The sequence below is a fragment of the Fusarium odoratissimum genome (assembly GCF_000260195.1).
Source record: "Fusarium odoratissimum NRRL 54006 unplaced genomic scaffold supercont1.27, whole genome shotgun sequence".
Lineage (NCBI taxonomy): Eukaryota > Fungi > Ascomycota > Sordariomycetes > Hypocreales > Nectriaceae > Fusarium > Fusarium odoratissimum.
Window position 1 is genome coordinate 380206 of NW_022158711.1, and position 23355 is coordinate 403560.

The window sequence follows — 23355 nt, forward strand, 5'->3', positions numbered from 1 at the left end:
CGGTTCATGCTTGTGAGAGCACCTCTTCTGTGACTCTGTCATCACTTGCAGAAGCGTTGCCCACATGGCTTCAACCTTAGAGTTTAGCTCATGTAAGTGGAACACAGCCAGGCCTTACTCAAAGCATAACATCCCAGATCCCCGTGTAACGGAGTACGGTCCTAAAGTACTCAAGTTGAACAAGTCTATTTTCTCACTGGGTGTATTTGAAATATGGCGTTTCACGGCTGGGCTTTCGGGAAGTCTTCCTTGGTAAGTCCCTGGAGCGGTGACGTCAGATTCGGGTATTGAAGCCCAAAGATTTTGGTGGTCGGAGAGGCTGGAGTTGAAATTCAATGCCTTATGAATGCGAATACGATTTGGGGTAGGTATAGCGAAGAAGCCAGCAACACAAGGGCCATTGTAGCGGTAATATAGTAATATCAACATGAAGCTGAACGGAGTATTGATATCTTCTGAATTAATAGTTAACTCGCCGCATCCTTGCAGAAGAACAACATGGAGAGCCCTGCTCATGTTGTTCAAGTACCTCACGGACGTGGGGTACTTTGGAGGAATGGCGTCAGACTCTCGAAATCTGCGAGTGAGAGTGTCGATTTAGCGCGTATCTTTTTGATAACCGATACCTTCTCCAAATGCCACTAGCTGTGTGTCTCAACCCAAGCTTTCGATTTCAGGCACAGGGGGTTACAAGACCAGAGATCAAGTTTCTCTTGTGGGATCCAATGCTAACGAGAAGCTTCCTCTCGTGCGTCGTCATAATCCTGTCAGTGAGACGTTAGGCTACTTCAGGGTCGTGGTGAACGATATCCACATGTATCGATGCATCTCGTAGAGTGCCCGCCTTTGAGTATCGTCGTGGTTGAGGTCTCAGTCATGTCTTGTCTTTCGTTCATCTGGATCTGGTGTTTTCAGATGAATCTCTCAAATCCAAACTGAATATAACCTATCACTATATGCTTGTGGTAACACAAGGGGATGCGCTTTCGGTGTCTTTTCTTTACGCTAGAAATTAGATCGCAAAATTTGAGGATACTAGCCTGCACTTGCACTTGTAGATACCTGACCTGACCTGGCCTTACAAATGATTGCAGAATCTGTTGGCTGCAAGAACCTCACCAACCTTCCTCATCAACCCGGACCCTGGGCTGGCTTCTTCTAGCTGCCCCTCCTCGTCTCCGACTGATTATATTCTTCTTCCTTCTTCCTCGTTTCTTCTCCAAGCAAGTTTGTATCTATCAAAACATCTACACGAGCCGTCGCAAAGCCATTACTCGGACAACCAGATTACGTTCAAGTATCCATATTACAGCGTGTTAGCTTTAGCTTACACTGGGACCAATTCACCAAGCACAATCACTCACTGTGCTTGACTGATCCCAGTCACCTCAGATTGCGCCGCCACTAGGTTATTACTGCGCAACATCTTTTGGTTCGACTTGCAAAAGATCTACCTTGACGCCACTGCCGCCCCACGACCACAATTATCCTACCGTGCTCATCTCCCCGATCTATTCTTCTCCTGACTCTGTCCGGCACCTTCAACTGTCTGAGCGATTTTGATAATACTTGAGAAAGCATCTCCGCGAAAGAAAAAGAACAGAAAATAACCCCACGTCCATCGAGCGAGCACTTACAAGCGCCCCTCTTCCCCCACTTCATCTCGACATCATTTCTTACCGACGCCCAAAAGAACCCAGAAGCTGTCGCATCCGACATTACGATAAACCCATTGACGATTTCACGACTCTGATCATTTACGACCTGGCGACACAGACGCCAGATACATCTCGACTTGTCCCTAGAATACAGATCCTGCACTGTCGCGCACAGGCAGATTTGACGAATACACCACAATGAACGGCACACAATCCCCCGACGCCCAAAAGGCATCAAATGCCAACACCAACGGTAGCAACAGCAACAATAGCAGTCTTGCGGCCAAGAAGCGCAAGAAGGACTTGAAGCCGATAATTACTATGGAGGGTACAAACCAACCAGCTGGGTATGTATAAAAACGCTTCTTTTCTGGTCTTTTGAGTTCTGGTCGCATTTTGTTTTGGTTATCTATACATACAGCTTCGCATTCTTTCTCCGTGTTTTGTTTTGTTGCAACCGCATCGCCCTACACAACCTTGATTTTGGGGAACTTCTTGGTTGCACATTGCTATGACATTCACCTCGAGACCGCTGGTTTTATGGATCGCCTGGCACCATCCCAAAATCTCCAAGGCGCCGCTGGTCCGATGTCGCCAACGACCCTGATACAACCCAACTGCTCTAGCTACATTTCAGATTGCTGCGGTTATGAGACCAGATCCACAACTTCCATGTGCCTGTTTATGAAGGAAACAGATAATGGTTTCAGGAAAGATCAAGCATCATTCCATTCATATCGCCAAAATGGACACTCAACAAATATGGCGCGGCATTGCATCACCTACAGAACCATTGAGGGCAGATTGAAACAAGTGTGGACACTGCTCACAGTGGCTGTTCTGGAGCTTGGGGCCCGCGTGCTTGGGCGTTGATAGGAGGATACGACCCCATAAGTCTTGGGCATTCATCAACCTTGGATTACTCGATCGATCACTGGGTCCTCTGTACCTGATTTTGGTCTGCCCTGGAGGTGGTGCAGTCAGTCACTTGCCCATGGCACCTCTGATTGTGCCTGAAGCTTCTGTTGGCTGATGCATGTGGAGGAGGATGAGAACGTGATGGTGATGGTTGTGCTCATGCTGTCTGATGCGATACCACCTGACTGAGTTGTCCTCCCTTTGCCATCACTTTGCATTCTCTATTGTCGCTCCCTTTCTTTGGACCTCGCTTGGCGAGCTGGATATTCGAGCCTTGAGCTCTCAAAGACCCTTTATTCGCCGGGCGGGACGCTCCGTGTTGCGCCGCGTGCCAGCCATCCCATGGTCTCTAGCAGGGCCCTAGAAACAGAAAGCCAAGCGACTGCAGATCCGCAAGAACGCTGAGCCCAGAGTCAAGAAAAGCGAAGCAAATCAAAACCAAAGACAAGGAGCACGCCCCCGAGGCCAGTCGACCTCTAATCTCCATTAATTTCTCCCTCGACTTGGCCTCGCCTGTTTTTATATTATTTTCTCCTTTCTCCTGTTTTTGGCTTTCACTCGGGCCTTTATGCGCCCCAGCTTGCAGTCAACCTCAACCGTTACCATCGTGCACCAGAAGTCTTTGTCATCTTCGTCATTTTCGCCAGATCCTTGTTCTCTCCATCACCTTTCCTTATCCCCCGCTCATAAACCGCCACGCCGCTCACCGGCTTATCTGTCGCGCGCTGCTCCCACGATTGTCACTATTTTCACTACGTGATTGACTTGAGCTGGTGCCCCCGAAGTTCAGGAGCAGAGAAGGACAAAGAAGCAGACTCAACGCCCGACTTATTACCAGCGCAAGCTGCGTCATGTGAAGGCACCATGACCAGCTTTCTCAAATCAAGGTTACACTTCCCCGTCCCGTTTATGCTTTGTCGGTAGCGGTTTGGCGCCCTAGCTTAGGCGTGTGTTTCACCGCTGTCAGTCAATTCAGTGCCCGAGTCTTTTTGGTACCGAAATCTTCAACTGGAAGCGCCAGTGAAAGACTTGACTCGTTGCTACGTTATCGTCTGGATGATGTTTTGATGTTTCCCCGCCATTTCACTACACCCAAACCCAATCCGGCAAAGGTCCCCCACCACGCGCAAGGCCTCAGCTCTTTCGCCGCCGTCGCTCTCCCACCAAATCTTGCGACCGTGGTTGTTTGATCTGATTGCATTGGCTCCGCCTCAATTCTTGTTCATCATCTACACGTCGCCTTGTTGCGCTGATTTTTGCCGCATCTCTACATATATTTTAAGCCACCGCTGACCTCTTTCCCCCCTTATAGATCCCACCAGCTTTCCGCCATGGCCCACTCCCCCTCTTCCTCGTCCGTCGACGATGCCGCCGAAAATACTGCAGATGAGGAGGATTCTGAAGATTACTGCAAAGGTGGCTACCACCCAGTACAAGTCGGAGAGAAGTTCAAGGATGGAAAATACACCGTGGTTCGCAAGCTAGGATGGGGTCATTTCTCAACCGTCTGGCTGTCCCGCGACAATACCAACGGCAAGCATGTCGCCCTCAAGGTCGTCCGCTCCGCCGCCCACTACACCGAGACCGCCATCGATGAGATCAAGCTGCTCAACAAGATTGTCCAAGCCAAGCCCGACCACCCTGGTCGCAAGCATGTCGTGAGTCTTTTGGACTCGTTCGAGCACAAGGGACCCCACGGCACCCACGTCTGTATGGTTTTCGAGGTGCTGGGAGAGAATTTGCTTGGGCTCATAAAGCGCTGGAATCACCGTGGCATTCCCATGCCTCTCGTCAAACAAATTACAAAGCAGGTTCTACTAGGCCTGGACTACCTCCATCGCGAATGCGGTATCATCCACACCGACCTCAAACCAGAAAACGTCCTTATCGAGATTGGGGATGTTGAACAGATCGTTAAGCGCGTCGTCAAACCTGAATCTGCCGAAAAGGAGAACAACCGCAATGGACGGCGGCGCCGAAGGACTCTTATTACTGGCAGTCAACCACTGCCATCTCCTCTCAATACCAGCTTCAACCAGTCGAACCTTTTCCCCTCACCGAACACCCACTCTAGTCTTGCTGGTGTCCTGAACGAGGGTAAGCAAGCTATGGATCATCTCGTATATGGCTCAAAAATGACTAACGCGATCTTGTCAGCAGGCAAGTCATCAAAGGAGGCATCTCCCAAACCATCCGACGATGCCCAAAAGCAGCGAGAAAAGTCTGCGTAAGTTATTCGCCACTCAACGACAAGGTTCCATCAGACACTAACAAAACTCAAGCGACCTTCTCAGTCGAGAAGTCTCAGGCATCTCTCTAGACAAGTCAAACTCTCCCTCTGCTTCAACAGGCGAAAAGCGCAAGGCAGAAGATGCGCACGCTTTCGACGTTATCAGCGTCAAGATTGCAGACCTGGGCAATGCCTGCTGGGTCAATCATCACTTTACCAACGACATCCAGACAAGACAATATAGATCACCCGAGGTCATTTTGGGTTCCAAATGGGGTGCCAGCACTGATGTATGGAGTATGGCAGCTATGGTATGTACAACGATCTTCGTGGTGAAGCTGGCACTGGCTTCTGTAGAACATTACTGACTGCCCACCAGGTTTTTGAGTTAATCACAGGTGATTACTTGTTTGACCCCCAGTCAGGTACCAAGTACGGAAAGGACGATGATCACATTGCTCAAATCATCGAGCTTCTTGGGCCATTCCCCAAATCTCTATGTCTCAGTGGCAAGTGGAGTCAGGAGATCTTCAACCGAAAGGGAGAATTGCGAAACATCCACCGACTGCGGCATTGGGCTCTACCAGATGTGCTACGCGAGAAGTATCACTTCAAGGAAGACGAAGCAAAGCGTATCGCAGACTTCTTGACCCCAATGTTGGAGTTAGTACCTGAGAAACGAGCCAATGCTGGCGGTATGGCAGGTCACGTCTGGTTGGAGGATACACCTGGCATGAAGGGGTTGAAGATTGAGGGCCTGGAAGTCGGTGGCCGCGGTGAAGGCATCGACGGCTGGGCGACGGAAGTGAGGAAGAGATAAATTGATTATAGACGCTTCGGGCATGTCGAATACAGAGAAACAAGCGAAACACAAGTCGACAGCCCACGGCAACCCACATGACTGACGCATGTGGGATTGACTGGTCTTTTTTTTTATTGTTTTTGATGATCCACACGAACGGCTTGCGGTGCTACATTACACTTGTACATCTTGACGACCTGGAACAGCGGCATCTTATCAAGCGAGCCGACTACGATGATGTATGTAGGCGAGGGGGAAAGCACATGCAAGGGGTAAAAGATTCAACGACTTGTCCGATGTCTTAGCGCTCTTTGGTCTAGATCATGATGAATCTTGGGTGCTATGCATGGCTAGGCTTTACAGTATTACATGGAAGACTTAACAGAAGCGTTTGTTGGAACTACTTTGGTCAGAAGACTGTATAGCTGAAAATGATAGACTTGACTTGTTTTACAGCGATGATATGAGATTGTGGCGTGATGGTTTGTTGAGAGGTGAGAGTTGAGAGCTTGAGTTGGATGGCAGAGGTTACGTTTATGACGTCTGTAGCGAAGATGGTATGCTGTTCGCAGCATGTGATGGCAGTATAGGTTATGTTGTTATCGTCTCACGGATGTTAAGGACACAACTCAAGTGGGCGATGAGATGGGATGGGATGAAAGATATGGGCAATTGAGGGTATGGCCTTCATGGTGTCGGCCCTCACACAGCCAACGTTCTCTACGGTTGTCCAAAGATTCAAAGGTCCTGTAGTTCATGGCGATACAGAGTCCCTTATCATTACCAATGTTGTTCGGAGGATGACTGCTCTCAACAACTCCTAATTGAGGAACTCTTGCAGATGAACGTCATGCACACGCCGGTCTCTGGCCAGTAACATCCGCAGGGGACAGGAGAGCGTATCGGGAAACTAAAATATCTTATGGTTTCCTCAACGAGAACTATACGTAGCGACCAAAGATTCATGACCCAATGCTCTCCTTGACAGACTAGTCCAGGGTGAGCAAGTTCCAAAGTATTTGCATTATTAAACAAACCCAAACCCAAACCTCATTCCCGTATTTGTCAACACCGTGGTGCTCGTATAGAATTACATAGTAGATACAGATCATTTCTTGCCCTTGCCTCGGCGTTTCTTAACGCTTGCGGCTGGACCGTCATCGTCTTCCTCCTTGATCCCTGACTTGCCCACCTCGATCATGGGAGGCTCACCCTTGTCACTAGCGAAGTCTTCATGAGCGCTCTCGCCATCTGTGGGAGCATCTTTGGCGGCATCGAGAACCTCGTTCATGATGCGCTTTCCCTCGTCGATCTCTCCGTTGAGAGCACCGCAGGACATGCACCTCCATTGCCCGACCTCGGAAAGCGTCTTGGTTCCAGGGGGAGCTTGGCCATTGACAAGTCGGCATGATTTGCAGATGAGAACAATTCGATTCTTGGGCGCAGTCTCATCCTCGCCGAGAAGAACGTCAAAGATACGGTCGTACCAGTGAGATTCAGGGGGTCCGGTCTGGTATGAGGCGTATCCGGTTGGCATCGGAGGAGGCTGAGGAGTACCAGGGACGATAGGAGGCGGAGGAGGAGGTTCAGTGAATTCAGCGTTGGGAGCAAATTCAGCACTTGGTTCCATGGGGTTTGGAGCTGGCATTGGGCTATGCGGGCGCTGGATGTTGGCTGTCGGAGGAGGGGGCATGCGCGTTCGTCCGGGAGCTCCCTGCGGAGGACCATTAGGTCGCTGCTTGTTGGGCGTATCGTCGGCATTTTGTTCGCCATCCTTCTTCTTGCCCTTGCTCTTTCCATCAGCCCCGCCGTACTTCTCGATCAATTCCATGGTAGAGTCATATTTAGTGGCATCCTTGAGTTTCTGGATCGTCTTCGCGCGCTCTGACTGATGGTCCTTGAGACGAGCGCTTAGGCTCTCGATGCGAAAGTTGTAATATGCGGCCAGGGTCGTGCGTGTAACGTAGATGCTGTCATGATATCGTCAGCCTGAGTCGCATGCTCAGGATTAAGGGAGGACTTACAGCACTGGGCCACCGGTAAGACCGCCCCATTCGAAAGCGCCGAGATTGTTATATCCGACGACAAGTAAGAGAACGATCGCATAGACGAGATAGGCGAAACTGAGGTAGAGTGTCCAGATGACGCGAGCGCGGCGAGAGCTTGCGCGGACCTTGTCGAGGGACGCTTGAGTGTCAGTGATTTTAGTTGACAGGGTAGAGAGGGTCTTCTCGAAGGAGGCAGTTGAGGAGGATTCGCCCTACGAAGGTCATGTTAGCTCTGGCAATGAAGTCATCTAGTGATGGCGACTTACCCCCCAGGGCCAAAAGGCCACCATTTTGATCAAAGTAACAGTGGGGGGAGATTTGAGGATAGAAGTACACAAAGGAAAGATAACAGAATGAAACGAGAATAGAAAGGGAGAGTATGCCCAAGATTTGGGCGAAATAGAAAAAAGTCGCGGTACGAAGAAAAGGTTGGAGAAGTGAAGGATAGACAAAAGATGTGATGTAAAGGAATGGTGAAGTTGTGACGGTAGCTTCTCGCCAGGAGTGACCTCATTCAGCTGAGCTTGAGCATGTGGGCAGCAGCCTAGAACAGATTTGAGTCCAAGCAGGACAGGGCAGGGAGGGAGCTGTAGCCTGTAGGGGCCTGCAGTGGCTCCACTGATGCCAAATTTGGAAGCTTGAAGATCAGTTGAGCTTAACAAACAGTGAGAACTTGATGACAGCTATAGCTAATGAATTGGAGGCTTTGCTTGAAAAACGAAACATAAGTATGTGACTGAAAAATTCAATTGTTGAAGCCAACCTGGACTCGAGTGTTCAGTAGAGTGACTTATCACTACTGTATCTTAAGCTCCAACATATTACAAGTTACAGGTCACAGGCGATGTTACAGGCGAGTGCAGCTCTCGACCTGCAACAATGGGTCAGCCACCTGGAATAAATTTAACTACCAATCTTTTTAATATCTTATGTTCTCCCTGTATAGGTAGTTCAAAACTCCCTAATTGTCAAGGACATCAAAGCCAAAGGATCAAGCTATTGCTGACATGGAAACGTGGAATGCGGCCCCTGAGCGGCTGAGCCACAATCATTAAACGCCACAATCATACCCCAGAAATTTGACGGGATCGGTCATGGCTCGGAAGCAAGTGCTGTAACTCTGTCCATTGAGACCCTGCAACTCCTTTCATCAGCTTAACTACTGCCAACGTTCGCATCGTCATGAAGGCGTTTTGTTGAGTAGCCTACTATTCTCTTTACATTGATCTTCTAGACTTTCTTTTGTCTCTTTATATTTTCCTACCCCAAAGATTCGTATTTAATATTGAAATTACGCGCGTCCCTTGGTATCTTAAGACGTTGGTCTTTGACCCAAGGGAGCCATCATGTTCCAAGTTAGTTCTCCGTGATAATTATCTGCTTACACCTCGTATGTGCAACGACTGACATGTTCCAGCGGTTCAAAAGCGCCATCGATCGGACCATCGCCGAAGAACAAGCCCGCTCACAGACAGCTGCGCAGTCCAGGTCCCCCTCGAGAACCCGCTCAACATCGTCGCGCAAGGGCGATGGCACACCAGCTCAGCGCGCAAAGGCTAGGAAACAAGCTGCCGATGCTGGCGACGCACCGAACCCGGATCCTGCCGTGTTCGAAGCCGCTTTCGTGATCGACGACGAGAGTGAGCCGAGCCGAGCTACTACCCCAATGCCTCCTGCTGCAAACGACGATTCGAAGACCGACAATAGCAACGCTCAGAACAACGGATCGGATGAAAAGAACGCAGATGATTCCAAGGATGATGCCAGTTCGGGCAAGAATCAGGATGGTGGAGCTGACGCTTCGGCGGCCAAGCCAGAGGCGACCAAGTCTCAAGAGTTGAGCCCTGAGATCCGCCAAAAGCTGCGCAAACTGGAGAAGCTCGAGGCGACGTATCCCGGTAAGGCCATATCTACGAATGCGCACGCCAGGGGCAGGAAACTAACACATGTTCAAAGAATTACTTCGATCTTACCGTGTTGCCCATAGGCGAGCGACAGCGATCGAACCATTCGAGAAAGCCCTCCGAGAAAACACCCCCCTGACTTCCATCAGCGACCCCGAAGCTCTCGTCGAGTATCTCAACCAACTGAACCTCCGAAGCGACATGGTGATGCAGGAGCTGAAGAAGGTTTCGACAGATAAGGAAGAGCTACAGAAGAAGCACAACGAAACCGAGGAAAAGGCCAAGAAATTGGAGGAAGAGCTTGCGGCACTCAAGTCAGGAGACTCTACTCAGCCAAAGACCGACGAATCTGAAGCTCATAAGGACGATAAGCACGAAGACACTCCCCCTGAGGTCCCCGAAAAGTCCAAGTCTCCTGTTTCCTCCGTCATCGGAATGTTCTCGCCCAAGCATAAGCCGCAAAAGTCTCTATCTGAGGTTACTGAGTCCAAGGACAAAAGCGAGGAATTCTTCTCTTACGACGATGAGATTCCCCAGCTTCAGGCTGACCTTACGTCAAAGTCTGAGGAAATTGAGAAGCTCAAGTCCGAGGTCGAGAGTCTTCAGAAGGAGCTTACTACCGTTAAGGAGAACAGCGCTGGTCTGGTTGAGAACCTGGAGAATGCGACTCGGGAGCTCAGCGAGTCTCGCGATGCTGCCGCCGCCAAGGAGTCCCTGCAGACCCAGCTTGATGAGCGCAACAAGGAGATCGAGTCTCTGAACCAACGATTGGAAGAGGTACAAAAGCAACTCAAACAGCTGGAAGAAGACAAGAGCACGCATACAGCCAAGGTTGATGAGTTGGAGGTTTCACTTGCTTCATCAGACAAGCGCGCGAGCGAACTGGACGCCGAGTTGGCCAAGGCCTCAAACGCAAAGAACATCTCCAAGAAACTGATCGATGACCTCAACAGCCAGATCGAATTTCTGAAGAAGGAAAAGTCCGAAAGCCAAACCAAGATTGACGATCTGACCAAGAAATTGGAGTCGAAGCCTGCTCCTGCTGTACCCACTGCCGCTGCAACTCCAGCGCCTGCGGCCTCACAACCTGCTGCGGCTACGGGCGGTGGAAACAAGAAGAAGAACAAAAAGAAGAAGGGCAAGGGTGGTGCCGGTGGTGCTGCTGCTCCAGCTATAGAGGCTGCTGTAGAGACTCCTGAGCCAGCAACTCCCGCTGAGCCCGAAGGAAATGCTGAGCTTGAGGCTGAGATCGCCAAGCTGAAGGAGGAGGTTGCTGAGAAGGATACGCAGATTGAGCGTCTGAGCAAGAGGCGCAAGACTGAGGAGGATCTACGCGAGGAGATTGAGTCACTCCAAGAGAACCTGCTCACAATTGGTCAAGATCATGTTGAGGCCAAGGAGAAGATTAAAGAGCTCGAGGCTGAGAAGTTGGAACTCAAGACACAGATTGCTGATCTTGAGAAGAAGATTGACTCATCTGCTTCAGATGCCGAAGCCAGCACCAAGCTGCAGAGCGAGATGGATTCTTTGAAGACGGAATACGACGAGCTCAAGGAGAAGACGACCACCCTGCAAGCCGATCTGGGTGCCGCTCAGCAACTGGCTCAGAACCGATTCAAGGACCTCACAGAACTACGTGAGGTGCTACAGAAGGCGCAGCCTGAGCTGAAGAGCCTGCGCCAGGAGTCTGCTACGCTAAAGACTACGAAGGAGGAGCTCGCAGCCAAGACTAAGGAGCTCAAGGATATGGAAAAGCGAGAGAAGGATCTCAAGCGAGATGTGGAGCGTGTTCGGAAGCTAGCGTCGGATCGCGAGACTGAGATTAAGGGTCTACAGGAGAAATTGGCAACCGAGACAAACGCCAAACTTCGTCTTGAGGATGCTCAACGGGTATTTGGACGAGACCTTCGCCGATCTGAAGCTGAGAAGGTTGAGATTAGTGCCAAGGCCGAGAAGACAGAGCAAGAGCTCAAGACAGTACAGGAGGAGCTCAGCAAGCTGCGACCCAAGGTGAAGGAACTTGAAGAGCAGATGCACAAATTGAAGCGGGAGAAGACCGCAGCGCAAGAAGAGGCCGAGTTCAAGACCCAGCAGTACAGCAACGCCCAGGGTCTGTTGAGTAGTATGCGAGACCAGACGGCGGAAATGTCTGTGCAATTGAAGGAGTCCAAGTCGCAGGCTGAGTCGCTGGAGGAGGAGCTTGCTGAGGTTCAGCGACTACTCCAGGAACGTACCCGTGAGGGCGAGACAATGCGACGATTGTTGGCGGATGTCGATGAGCGTGCCGACAACAAGGTGCGAGAGATGAGAGCGCGAATGGAGGCAGCTGTTGAGGAGCGAGATCGAATCGAGGACGAGTCGAGCACCCTTGCGCGACGCAAGACACGCGAGACGGAAGACTTGAAGCTGAAGCTGAAGGATCTGGAGCGCGAGGTCAAGACTCTGACACATGAGCGAGATGAGCTTGAGCAGCGCGAGAAGGAGTGGCGCCGACGACGAGAAGAGCTTGAATCAGTGGAAGAGAAGGCTGAAGCTGAGGCGGATGAGCTCCGAACAACAGCATCACAGCTGCGCACAGCTCTCGATGCATCAGAGAAGCAAGTTCGTGATGTTGAGAAGCAGCGAGCCGAGTTGCGACGAATGTTGGAGGAGGCAAGGCAACGATACGAGAAGGTATCCAAGGACCTCAAGTCAGTGCAGACCAAGCTCGTGGCCAATTCAAGCCGCAGCTCGTTCGATTCGGTGCGAAGCGGAAGCAATGGCTCGCCGGCAGCTGGCGGAACTCCAGATACGGTCTATCTCAAGACAATTCTGCTGCAGTTCTTGGAGCAGAAGGATACCAAGCTAAGAGCTCAGCTTGTGCCGGTGCTGGGCAAGCTATTGCGCTTTGACAAGTAAGTATTTACTACGTACAACCCTGATGGACAATGGCTCATCTAATGTAACAGGACGGACGAGCAAAAGTGGCAGAAGGCAGTGCAGCATATCGAGGTTAAATAGATGATGCTCGGGTGAAGGAGAATTGGAATGCATGGAATGGCGTTTGGTTTGGGTAACGCCGTTGAGATCTGTAATGAGACGATATCGGATACAAGTGTAGGATTACTGTGAGTGAAACAATCGAGTGTTGTTGGAACTGTCAATGTCTCAAAGAGGATCGTGATGGTGTTGATGTCGTTGAAGCTGTAGTGGGGCACCATGTTAAGCCTCACGCCTCTACTTGGAAGTCATGACACGCTATGAAGCCATTTCTTAACCTTACAGGCCAATTCACCCGTTGGTATCTAAATAGGGTAATTTGTGGCTTGGCTGATCAATGTTTCTTCAACATTTTCTTTGTAAGCTTATGAAGATCGCGATGAGTACTGGTCAATTCATCATCTTGACCCCACGTCGACGTCATGATAGAGCCTCACACTGCAAAAGACTCCAATTGTTGTTTCGCTTGTCATACCCTTTCTTTCCTTCTCTCGCAATTCACGGATCACTTCCTCCGCTCTCTTTCGTCATGGGCTGAAGCTCCTGCTGCAGAAGAGAAAGTGCTGATCTCATCATGAGCTCGTCATTGGGCAAGGGAGGCCATAAGATGCGCATTGGTTGAGGTGCCAGTTCTTGCCAGTTGCAGTTTCTACTTTTTATTGTGTAGCTACCCCTCTTTAATTGAAGAATCGTTTGGTATAAGAATCATGTCCAGGCAGTGTCTTAGACTTGGCTCTAGAAGCTTTCTTGCACCTTCACTTCGACTTACGACTCCTTTTGTTAAGAACTCTTGTATCACAACTTCAAATCAACTACGAACCTTTCAGTCGAGTAGCAGAAAAGACTTGCAGTACACTACAACTAAAATGTCGGGAACACAACCAGCAAGTGGTGGCGAGCACCGAGACTTTTCTCGTGATGCTTTGTTTGATCTCTCGGGCAAGGTTGCTCTCGTAACAGGTACGTGATATCTCGGTCGCTTCGTACAGCAGTATGGCTAACAGGTCAGGTGGTGGCTCTGGCATCGGCCTCATGGCCACCCAAGCCCTCGCCGTCAACGGCGCAAAGGTCTACATCACCGGCCGCACAAAGGAGAAGCTCGATACCGTTGTCGAGAAGTACGGCAAGAACATCGCCGGCGAGATCATCCCCATCCAAGCCGACGTCGGTAACAAGGAAGGCATTCAGAAGCTCTACGAGGAGTACTCCTCCAGAGAGAACTGCCTCTGCATTCTCGTCAACAACGCTGGTATCTCCAGCAACTCTTTCCAGGTCGAGGCCGATTCTGCGCAGGAGATGAAGGAGAACCTCTTCGATAACAAGGATGCTACGTTTGAGGACTGGAACTCGACGTACAACACGAACGTCACGGGCTTGTACTTCACCACCGCTGCTTTCTTGCCTCTGTTGCAGAAGAGCAGTGAGAAGCACCAGGGCTGGAGTTCAACTGTCATCAACATCAGCTCTATCAGCGGTCTTATCCAGAAGTCTCAGCACCACTTTGCCTACAACGCCTCCAAGGGCGCAGCCGTGCATCTCACGCGCATGCTCGCCGCCGAGATTGTCAGCAACAAGCTCAAGATCCGCGTCAACGGTATCGCTCCTGGTGTCTTCCCCTCTGAGATGACCACCGATGGAAGTGATGAGGCTCAGAAGAGCTTTATCCCCAAGGAGAAGTATGCTGAGAAGGTTCCCGCTGGACGGGCTGGCAAGGATCAGGATATGGCTGCTACGGTGCTGTTCTTTGCTACGAACCAGTATTTGGTGGGACAGACTGTTGCTGTTGATGGAGGTTACACTATTGCCGCTGGTCAGTGAGTGTGAGGAAGGGACAAAAGGTTGTACTATAGAAGGACATGACATAATGAATCAACCGTAATGATTGACAAATGCAGCTTCAATTAATGAGGGTTGATTGTATCTCAATGGTAAGCAAATGTTGAGCTTATATGGATCTTCCTAGTTGGGTCGCCGCCTACAAAGCGATATCCAGCAGGAAGTGAGGGATTCTCAGTCGTAGTATACACGCATTAGTACAAGCTACACAACCGCTAAGATTGAACTTCAGCAGAGATCATTGACTCCCCACGTCAAGTTGCAGGGAGAATCAATTGCTGAGGGTGAAAGACCCAGCGAGTGATGATGTCACTCGATCTTTGACTGCTCAACGCCATTCATTTACTCAAAGACAATTGCTAAAGGCAGATAGATCCCTGTGCCAATTCCCTCACATCCACCAAGGACAGTCACTGAAAGCCCGCTTCAATGACAAACCACTCACTGGGTAGTCGACAATGCCAACAAAAAGAAAAGGGCGCCAACCGAACGAACGAGCTTATAATTCAAGATGGCAAAAATGCAAAAGAGAAACTCCGGTACAGGGAATCGAACCCTGGGCTCCGCGGTACTTGATCTCTCAGGTTATGAGAGCGCGAAATGTTAGCCACTACACCATACCGGATGCTAATTGGTTGAGAATTAGGCTTGCAAGCTGCCTTCATGTTCGTGATACGAGCCCTCGAGTCCAATGGATATCATGAACAGTCCTCAATCCCGCGGTTGGTGACGGTTCTAAGATTATCATCTTGGTTCTCATATGTACCAAGTACCGTAAAGATTCTGGTGGCGACTTTGAGGACCCTGATGGTCATGAGAAAGGTCAGGGCAAAGTTCGTGAAGACTCGTCGGAGACAGCTATGAGAGGACACGCTTTGCCACAAGGCTTTGGCAAAGTTAAGCATTAAAGACCGGGAATCGTCTGCAGCCTCACTTTCTATTGAGTCACATCTCAAAGTTTAATATCCCATGAACACGTAGTCCCATTCACAAGCTACTCCCAATGTTGACTAATGAGTCAACATAGGCCTCCCTCTAAACACGTCATTTGCAACAGAACTTCTTCTTCGTAGTATCATCATGTAGGTTTTTCGAAAGACGCTTTGCTTCAATTTGTACCGCTAACGTGATCCCCAGTTCAAGACATGAGAGGAGCTTCGCAAACAAGCTTCATTATAAGCTTCACCGTTCGTCTTTCAGGCTCTGAAAAGACACGTCCACGTTCACGCCTTTCCCGCAACACAACGTGTCTTCAAATAAACCTCCATCTTATCAATCCTTCAAAAATAAACATCACAAGCCCTAACCCCATCAATACCTCGATCTCTCACACTGAACGTACCTATTCCCATCTCAAGCCACAGCGCCACATTTTGACTTTTCTTTTTCCTCTCTTCTTGCTCCACCCGATAAGCTCCCGCTGTCCAACTCCACCACTCACCCAAATCCCTGGCTCGGCCATGTCCCATCCACACTCCCCCCCTCCCCTAGCCAAAGTACTCTTTTGGTGAGACGTCACTGGGAGTGTACTTTGGTTTTGCCAATGGCTTGGTCCCGCTGCAACGGCGGCTTCACCCGCGCACATCAGTCAGAACATGCTTACCTAGGTTATGTCCCTTACTTACCCAGAAATATGGCTCACGCTTAACCTCTAGAGGAAGCGAACCGGCCCCCAAAAGGTAGTGTAGGGCTGAAGGGATTTTCTTCCAAGGGGGCCCTACGTGCATTTGGTCTTGCGACAACATGTCAAGCAGACTTTTTTTGTCGTTGGATCAATCGGGTCAGCATTCTCATCCATCTCGCTCACAAACATGGCAATGCAATAAATGCTTGAGTAAACAATTCATTTCGCTATTGTCTAGCTAGTCCCTTCGAAAGGGTAACCGTAATCCAATCTCTGCTCATGGTCAGAAGGTTGTGCCTCTGCCTAGGCGCGCGCCCGCATACAGTCGATACTTGTTGACCTAAAACCATCCAGTGATGTTCAAGTCCACGGCCTTGACTAGCCATCACATGTACGCACAACGCTTGCATCCTGGTAATCCAAATAAAATGGCTCCCTTCTCCCCAGTCTGCTGGGAGGTGCCATACACAAAAACGCCATACATCCATCCATGCTGTACCTCGCTGTCCACAATCTCTCACCCATGACAACCTCGAAGATGACATGACTTCAGAGGGGCGAGGTGGACAAGACAAGACCGGAACCCGTGATAGAAAATGAAATAAAAGAAAACTGTGGAGTGGTGTGACATGATCGCAAAGGGGTCAGGGTCAGGTATATATGCACTCCGGGTATCATGAAGATAAGAGTCCCTAATGCTATGGTGTATCGCCCAAAGGAAAAAAATAAATGTGCCGTGATTCCGATTGATTCTCGTATACTGATCCAACCATATGGGTTCAGCAGAGAACGATAAAATGAAATGAAATGAAACTCCCGTCACAAACATCGTTGCTCAGAAGACAAGCTGCAAATAAAGGACAAGCTAGGCCGTGGCGATCGAGGTTCGAAGGTGTCCAACTTTGCGAAGGGCACTAGTTCAGCTTGGTGTTCTGAAATGGCTCCATGAATCCCTTGTGAAACCAGCCGGCTCTGTCAAAGGCAGTCCACAACTTGGAGGCCTTGTTGACATCAATCTTGCAAGCCTGTTGGGCGTCGGTCTTGCGGAAGTCTTTCACTCGCTTATAACAGGAAAGTCTGCTAATGAAGATGCGTCTCTTGCTGGCCAGGTACGTCGCACAGTCAAGGCGCAGATTGCTTGCCAGCGTTAATTCGTCAGGATGAAGAAGATGTCGATGAGGATCGTTGCTGTTGTCGAGTGGCTGTCCCTTCCAATCAACTTTGAGAATGGTCGATCTGTCGGGGAGCGTGCTCAATGGTGGACAGAAGTCCGGCAGTGATTCAAAATCCTTGTCTGGGCCTTGAGCGCGAGGTTTCGGCTCAGCGGTACCATTGGCGCCGAGTTGAGGCGTTGGCCGTTTAGGGCTATTGGTAGGTTGGGCGCGAATGAATCGCTGGGTAGGTTTCTGAACACGATTATCGGGGCGAGGCCGAGATATCTTTGCGGCCTTGGCTGCCAAGGGACGAGCGCGTGCTTTGGCTTGAGCGATGCGACGATTGTCGTCACGAGCCTGCTTATTCACTGACAGCATCCATGCCTTTGGGTTAAGTTCGTAGTTTTTGTTGAGTTGCGATTGAAACGACGCCACAAGCTCATAGTCGTTGCGTGTCGGGGGTTGCACCTCAACAAAAATCTTGTCGTTGATATTCTTTTGCATGTGTTCCTCAATCGTTCGACTATGGTCACGATCCTCAAGGGTTGGAAATAGAGGAGTCTGGGCCGGACTGGAAGGCACCTCATCGGATGGGTAGAGGACGGGGTCCTGGATTGAGTTTGTTGGTGTCTCGGTGGTGGCCATCGGTCTGTTGCAAGGCGAGATGGGAGGAGACATTGGAGGCTTTCCTGAAGCGTTCTTGCTGGAGGAGTCGTCGACCTTTCCGGTGTGGTAATAGAAGCTATCGTGTGCCTGGTCTGGAGGCGACATCAGACTGTTGATATGCATCTTGGAAGGGGTTGAGGCAGGATGGGCTGGAGGAGGCATTGCGCTGGTCGCTTGCGCGTTGTGAGGAGAATTGGCCGCCATTGTTGTGGTGTTGTTTGTGCTGTTTGAGGGGCCGGATGGTGAGTAGTGAAAAGGAAGAGATTGAATAGAGGAGAGAGACGAAGTTCGTTCAGTCTGCAATTTGACTGACGAGATTGTATTGTCGTCGAAAGTGGTAGAAGGTTGCATGGCGCAGATAAAGCGAAAGTGGTTTGTCAGCCACGAGATGCAATCAGTCAGTCACAATGGCTGTGACGTGGACAATAGGGAGTGTGGCGAAACCGTTGAGACCTTTTAGAACAATCTAAAAGGGCGAGGGGCTCTCAATTAATAGGCTCAGACGAAAAGCCTGAATAAGCCCGAATGAGTCTTGTCGACTTTGTTTGCGTATGCCCAACCCAAAAGTGTATGTAAGTGCGCTGTCAGTGACTGGATGGGCGCCTAGACCAGAGTAGGCAGCAACAGGGCGGCGAAACTGGAGGGGGGGGCGAGGAGGGCGGAGTTATAAGGAGGGGGGGTGTGGGATCTTGACGAGACCCTCCCAGTCCCTTGGTGCTTGTGAGTAAGATGTGAGGAGTTGTAGCGCAGGACTGTCGACCCAAGGCAGCGGAGTTTGCTTCGGCGTTTAGTGACGAATTGTGTTTACCTCCGAGACGAATTGAAGAGTGTCAAAGATGATTCCTTCTTTAAAAAAGAGAAGGATGATGGAAGAGAAAGTGGAAAGGGCAGTTCTTATGAGAATACTGTGTAAGTGCACGTAGGTACAATTGTCAATGCTGATATGGGTATGGGGTGATAGGAGTGTCTGGGCACTCAACAGGCGGGTCCAGGGGTACACTCAATGGGGGACAACCGTATGACTGTAAAAGTGCAGTGCAATTCAATTGTTGCAAGTCGACATGCGATTGTCGATATGGGTGAATGAATAGAGTGCGAGGTGCAAAGCAATGGGGCCTCAACAGAGAATTCCAAGGAAGGCAGAAGGCTCCGAGAAACAGTAATAGGGCCGCGGGTTGTTCGATCTGTGGGACGGGCACCGTACCAGACCGTATGACTTTTGAAAGCAATGACTCTCGAGCCAGTCGAGTGGGCAATTAGTTTGGCCGCAACCTGACGACTTTTGAGGGTCGGTCGAGAGCTTGATGATGTGGCAGAGAAGCAAAAGCAGCCTATGCCTGCCAGGTTGCCAATGGCTGAAGACGGGGATCACTGGATGGCCTGGGGCGCAGCGGGCAGAAACATACAGTATTTCAGGGTGAGTTCGCAAGTGTGTGAACTGGCCTGAAGAGGTTTGCTTGAGGAAAACAATTGTAGAATGCTCTCTTGAGCAAACCCAGAACATGTATGTAGACAGGAGAGACGAGAGTTTGCGCGTGTGCGCATGCAAAATGCAAAAACGACGACACACGCCAGGCAACAAAAAGTTAATAGAGGGAGTCAGAGTATAATGATACTTTTATAATAAAAGTATATCTTGCGTTAAGTTGCAACAGAGCAGGTGCAGTCCGCTCAATTATGTGCGCGCAGCAATGCTAAGCATGAGGAGAAGAGTTCAAGATGGAGGAAGCAAAGCAAAGAAAGGAGTCGCCTTTGTCTCGGCTTGGTAACAAACCAGCACTAGCATCAATGACGGACTCTTTCCCGTGCTTTCAATGGATGTCCAATTGGGGATAGATTGGGTCGCAATTGAATTGCTACACACTCGTAATGAATTGGAAGTCAAGTTCCTTCCCGCTGATGAAGGCAAGAGCAGGAACCACTGTGACGACTGTGCGCTTGACAGGTAGTATCTCTGGTTAGGTGGACTTGATTGAACGGTTGATTGGCTTATTAACAAGCAGCTCAGACTCAGAGTCTTTAGGAGAGTGGGCGCGAGTGGGGGCCAGTGGAACGAGATGTCGATTGATTGATGGATTGATGCTCAGAGACGAGTATTAGAGCCTGGTTCAGACGTCGCAGTGTGGGTAACAGAGCGCAAAGGGTCCGTTAGCCAGTTACCAGCTCGTGCGATGTTGCAGGAGTCGTAGAAGTGAAGGAAGAGGGAAACAAGAAGGAAAGAAGGAAAGAAGGCGAATGGCACTCGAAAGGCGCGTGCCATGGTTGATATGAATTGGATTGCTACTAACACAATACGCCCAGATGCTCGCAATCAATGGCTCCTACTCACTCACTCACTGACAGTCTCACTCTCACTCACACTCACACCTAACACAGTCGGGTGGCGTCCTGTGGAAACGGAGGGAGATGGACGGGAAGGAGGGTGTCAGGACAGGGAGTGGAAGATCACTTTGGGGTGTGATTAGTAAAACAAACGTGAATTTTGACGCAGCCACAATCAAATGTGACAATGCAACGATGCAAAACTGGCTAAAGGCACACCCCATTCATGCATGGCCAGTCCCCTTTGTTTCAATGGCTTTCATCAATGCCTGAAAATGGACGCTTTGTATCGTCCAATGGATATCTCAATTCAGCAGCCTTCTTTCAGCCCTCCTTTTCCCCTTGCAACAGCTTGAATGGCTAGAGGCTCATTGCTTTTCCCTTTCAAGGCCCCCCGGTGAGTGACTGCCTGCAGGCTGCACTTGCGCGGGTTTTAGCTGCAGCTCACTCAGACTCACCTCAGATGCCAAACATTTAGGATCCATGAATAGAAGTGGATCCGAGCTCAGATAGACTTTGCGAGGGGCATCATTCTGGAAGCATGACCCATTGAGAGAGCCTGAACGGGTTGGAGATGCTTCAATTCACAAAAGGTTTGTCAATTGACAGCTGCTCGTATCAATTGAATCACACAGTTACTTTTCCTCCAATGTCGCAGTCCCAATCACCCATCTTGTCCTCCGTACTCAACAGTCATGCGTGATCGTGCACAGGTCATCAGGGACCTCTCATTAGCCACGGGAGGGGTGACCTCACTGGAACTTGAATACCGCTAGTGGTGACTGACGGACGGTGACGGGCTGACCCTTCCCATAATATCCCACCGTCTGGAAACTGAATCACGGGGGGAAGGTGTGAGTGAGCGATGTGTTCCTCCTTCCCTTCCATCAGACTGAGTGCCTTGCCTTTTCTTGTGTTAGTTCGAGTAAGCTCTCAATTACAAACCACTTCTCATCCCGTCACTTTTCTGCCCTGCTTTTGCCCTCTGACTCATGCCATTGTCCAATCCATCGTTACCTAGTCAGTGCAATTGGCGATTCGCCATTTTGACTCGGTCATTTCCCTGACTGACATCCGATCCGAGAGCTCCAGCCAGGAATTGGTCAATGAAGTCAATTCCACCAAGGAATTCTCGAATAGGGTGAGTGGAGAAGAATGAGGTAGGAGATCAGAGAGAATCTCAACTTAATTTGAACGCTGAATAGACAATTTGCTTCAACCAACAGCCCCTACCCAGCCGAGATTCAATAACGGAGCAATGTCAAAGAGCCTTGTCGCGGGTGCGCGAGGCGAGCAACGGGAACAGACGCCAGTTCCCCCAGTTTCACGGATACGGTAATCAGTCCAGCGTCTCCACAGAACGAGCATCCCATCATTAGCGGCCACCAAGATGCGATATCCCACTGTGTTTTCTCACGGTTTACGCAAGCGAGACGCTGCGTTCTCGCTCTGCCTGCCTCAGCCCAAACGGCAGTCTCAATGGATGAGGCTGGCTGGCTGTCTCTGTTGGCCAAGGAATTGGTGATGCCAGGAGTTCGTGCACCATTACGGCCTTGGTATGCAGCATGTAGGTACACATCCCACCTAACCTATTTAGCCATCCATCATGTCCTGAGAGGCGCTGAGTGGCTTGGTCAGAACTGGTAACGTCCACGAGGCCCGGCGCCAAATCTCCCAAACCCAGCTAGTTCCCAGCTTGGTATGGTCCATCTTCCTGTTCCTACAGAAGTCTCCGGGCAAGAGATCTGGCCTGCGTTTGTTTGGCGGCAGATGCGCGTCCCTACATTAACATATGCTCATATCTGGTCGATCATGATGCCATCTGAACTTTGGAAGATCACACGAGGGCCTTCGCGACACCATCACTGATTATCTTCAACTGGGTACGCTAACTCCCACGTTCCTCACCCAGGTAGTAGCCACTACACTGCAATGTACTCATTTGCACTTCTGCTTCTCATCCAAGAGCCAAACTCATTTATCACCCCTCCTTCCTTTCACTCACCTCCCTAGGCAAATCACGATCGCGACAGTGCCTACATAACGCCTAATATCTGAGGGGCGTGTGGTTTCTGCGTGTGACGGTTCATGTCTTGAATCAGCCCTCCTCTTGCTCGCTGCCCGACGCCCAATTAACCAAGAACGTTGAGCATCGACTCTGGTTCCGCTTGCTGTGACTTTCTTGTTTGTGAGTGCGAGACTAACAAGCTGTTATCTCACCGGTTGTCTTGACTTGCGGTCTGGCTTGACCAGTCTTGCCTACCTACTCAAGATCACTCTGCCTCAGCCCACTGCCTACCGTAACAGGCTCATGCTCGCGAGCGAGGTGGCACTCTGAGCTGATATGCATACCTCGCAATCTACGGCGACTGCATTCACGTTTGTGGATATCCAAGGATACAACCGGTCAATTCGCGCATTCGCGGAGCATCTGTCGTCTTCAACTCTCGTGGCTACCCGCTTGGCACTCTGCATCTCGTCAATCGTTCCCGCATCCGGATTCCCATTTCCAGACCCTTTGTTTCGGCCCTGAATAGCCCTGAAGATTGCTTGTTGGGGAAACCCAGCGATCAACCCCACCATGCAACAGAGTCGTAACTTTTCTGATCGAGGGTTCATTCCCTTTTACTTGATGTAGGGTCACGATTCAATTAGTCTCTGACCAGCGTAGACATTGCAGCGCAAGAAAGGAACATCAATAAAGTCAGCCATTGAGTTGGCGATCTGTGAACAGTCATCGACTTCATAATTGTACATGCAGCACAGCTCCCTCTCGCGCTGTCATCAAGGACTATTCTGTGTAAGTCGTTGGGTGTTAGCCGAGATACCAACTGGCGGCCTCGCAACTGTCGTCCTCAAATTACGTGGCTCTCGGCAGATGGCAGTATCAGACGACCATCGCTCTACCAACAATTGTTCCCCAATTTTACAATTGAGTGCCAGTTCAATGTTCATTATTCACACAATTGTGTACATACTGTACATATCGCTATGTTGCTCCCACAGGCTTTGGGCTTCTTTTCCCCCCACACCGAATTGATGTGAGTCACAGGATATGGAGAAACAGGCTTGGTCTCCTGTAGGAGCAGACGAGAGAGACCAAAACGAGACCTGGCACCAAGTCATGTCTGGTCTAGTGTCTTGGCTGGTTTGGGGGCGGCCTAGACCAGGGGGGAGTGAATTATCGATAAGGAGTTTGAGGCCCTGGTACGTT

General features: G+C 50.2%; 7 protein-coding genes and 1 non-coding gene across 13 annotated transcripts; 4 read left to right on the forward strand and 4 right to left on the reverse strand.

The window, feature by feature from the left end:
* The first annotated feature begins 1109 nt into the window (after nucleotides 1–1109).
* FOIG_12612 (CMGC/SRPK protein kinase) lies at nucleotides 1110–6651 on the forward strand. 6 transcript variants are annotated; one of them, XM_031213533.1, is made up of 5 exons: nucleotides 1110–3463; nucleotides 3889–4673; nucleotides 4734–4803; nucleotides 4859–5117; nucleotides 5186–6651. In XM_031213533.1, the coding sequence occupies exons 1-5, from the start codon at nucleotides 3441–3443 to the stop codon at nucleotides 5624–5626; spliced, it is 1578 nt and encodes a 525-aa protein (XP_031056864.1). In that variant the 5' UTR covers nucleotides 1110–3440; the 3' UTR covers nucleotides 5627–6651. The 6 variants fall into 6 exon arrangements, with proteins under 6 accessions (XP_031056864.1, XP_031056865.1, XP_031056863.1 ...); XM_031213534.1 differs by having other exon boundaries at nucleotides 4737–4803; XM_031213532.1 differs by having other exon boundaries at nucleotides 1110–2005; nucleotides 4737–4803.
* Nucleotides 6225–8212, reverse strand: FOIG_12613 (uncharacterized protein). The gene is made up of 3 exons (XM_031213537.1): nucleotides 7923–8212; nucleotides 7633–7868; nucleotides 6225–7578 (listed from the first exon to the last, which is right to left on the reverse strand). Exons 1-3 carry the CDS (start codon nucleotides 7944–7946, stop codon nucleotides 6717–6719), a joined length of 1122 nt encoding a protein of 373 aa, XP_031056868.1. The 5' UTR covers nucleotides 7947–8212; the 3' UTR covers nucleotides 6225–6716.
* Nucleotides 8213–8774: 562 nt separating this feature from the next.
* Nucleotides 8775–13010, forward strand: FOIG_12614 (uncharacterized protein). Its single transcript, XM_031213538.1, has 4 exons — nucleotides 8775–9011; nucleotides 9074–9554; nucleotides 9613–12454; nucleotides 12509–13010. The coding sequence occupies exons 1-4, from the start codon at nucleotides 9003–9005 to the stop codon at nucleotides 12558–12560; spliced, it is 3384 nt and encodes a 1127-aa protein (XP_031056869.1). The 5' UTR covers nucleotides 8775–9002; the 3' UTR covers nucleotides 12561–13010.
* A 227-nt stretch (nucleotides 13011–13237) lies between these two features.
* Nucleotides 13238–14474, forward strand: FOIG_12615 (gluconate 5-dehydrogenase). Its single transcript, XM_031213539.1, has 2 exons — nucleotides 13238–13499; nucleotides 13549–14474. The coding sequence occupies exons 1-2, from the start codon at nucleotides 13247–13249 to the stop codon at nucleotides 14355–14357; spliced, it is 1062 nt and encodes a 353-aa protein (XP_031056870.1). The 5' UTR covers nucleotides 13238–13246; the 3' UTR covers nucleotides 14358–14474.
* A 435-nt stretch (nucleotides 14475–14909) lies between these two features.
* FOIG_12616 lies at nucleotides 14910–15000 on the reverse strand. Its single transcript has one exon. It is a non-coding gene; the product is annotated as a tRNA-Glu (tRNA).
* A 292-nt stretch (nucleotides 15001–15292) lies between these two features.
* FOIG_12617 (uncharacterized protein) lies at nucleotides 15293–16172 on the forward strand. Its single transcript, XM_031213540.1, has 2 exons — nucleotides 15293–15457; nucleotides 15513–16172. Exon 2 carries the CDS (start codon nucleotides 15521–15523, stop codon nucleotides 15884–15886), a length of 366 nt encoding a protein of 121 aa, XP_031056871.1. The 5' UTR covers nucleotides 15293–15457; nucleotides 15513–15520; the 3' UTR covers nucleotides 15887–16172.
* On the reverse strand, nucleotides 16155–20084 carry FOIG_12618 (uncharacterized protein). Its single transcript, XM_031213541.1, has one exon. It carries the CDS (start codon nucleotides 18168–18170, stop codon nucleotides 16914–16916), a length of 1257 nt encoding a protein of 418 aa, XP_031056872.1. The 5' UTR covers nucleotides 18171–20084; the 3' UTR covers nucleotides 16155–16913.
* Nucleotides 20085–21369: 1285 nt separating this feature from the next.
* Nucleotides 21370–23159, reverse strand: FOIG_12619 (uncharacterized protein). Its single transcript, XM_031213542.1, has 2 exons — nucleotides 22405–23159; nucleotides 21370–22341 (listed from the first exon to the last, which is right to left on the reverse strand). The coding sequence occupies exon 1, from the start codon at nucleotides 22758–22760 to the stop codon at nucleotides 22437–22439; it is 324 nt and encodes a 107-aa protein (XP_031056873.1). The 5' UTR covers nucleotides 22761–23159; the 3' UTR covers nucleotides 21370–22341; nucleotides 22405–22436.
* Between the last annotated feature and the right edge of the window lie 196 nt (nucleotides 23160–23355).

What these genes read in the sequence shown, in the direction of transcription:
- FOIG_12613 (XM_031213537.1), bottom strand. Translation starts at nt 7,946, where the DNA reads ATGGTGGCCTTTTGGCCCTGGGGG. An exon ending in TGGCCTTTTGGCCCTGGGGG is followed by an intron (nt 7,869 to 7,922) that starts GTAAGTCGCCAT and finishes TGACCTTCGTAG; the next exon opens with GGCGAATCCTCCTCAACTGC. An exon ending in CTTACCGGTGGCCCAGTGCT is followed by an intron (nt 7,579 to 7,632) that starts GTAAGTCCTCCC and finishes ATATCATGACAG; the next exon opens with CATCTACGTTACACGCACGA.
- FOIG_12614 (XM_031213538.1), top strand. An exon ending in GCTCGAGGCGACGTATCCCG is followed by an intron (nt 9,555 to 9,612) that starts GTAAGGCCATAT and finishes ACATGTTCAAAG; the next exon opens with AATTACTTCGATCTTACCGT. An exon ending in AAGCTATTGCGCTTTGACAA is followed by an intron (nt 12,455 to 12,508) that starts GTAAGTATTTAC and finishes CTAATGTAACAG; the next exon opens with GACGGACGAGCAAAAGTGGC.
- FOIG_12619 (XM_031213542.1), bottom strand. Translation starts at nt 22,760, where the DNA reads ATGAACCCTCGATCAGAAAAGTTACGACTCTGTTGCATGGTGGGGTTG.
- FOIG_12615 (XM_031213539.1), top strand. Translation starts at nt 13,247, where the DNA reads ATGTCCAGGCAGTGTCTTAGACTTGGCTCTAGAAGCTTTCTTGCACCT. An exon ending in CAAGGTTGCTCTCGTAACAG is followed by an intron (nt 13,500 to 13,548) that starts GTACGTGATATC and finishes CTAACAGGTCAG; the next exon opens with GTGGTGGCTCTGGCATCGGC.
- FOIG_12618 (XM_031213541.1), bottom strand. Translation starts at nt 18,170, where the DNA reads ATGCAACCTTCTACCACTTTCGACGACAATACAATCTCGTCAGTCAAA.
- FOIG_12612 (XM_031213531.1), top strand. Translation starts at nt 1,857, where the DNA reads ATGAACGGCACACAATCCCCCGACGCCCAAAAGGCATCAAATGCCAAC. An exon ending in GGTACAAACCAACCAGCTGG is followed by an intron (nt 2,006 to 3,888) that starts GTATGTATAAAA and finishes CCCCCCTTATAG; the next exon opens with ATCCCACCAGCTTTCCGCCA. An exon ending in TATGGAGTATGGCAGCTATG is followed by an intron (nt 5,118 to 5,185) that starts GTATGTACAACG and finishes ACTGCCCACCAG; the next exon opens with GTTTTTGAGTTAATCACAGG.
- FOIG_12617 (XM_031213540.1), top strand. Translation starts at nt 15,521, where the DNA reads ATGAGAGGAGCTTCGCAAACAAGCTTCATTATAAGCTTCACCGTTCGT.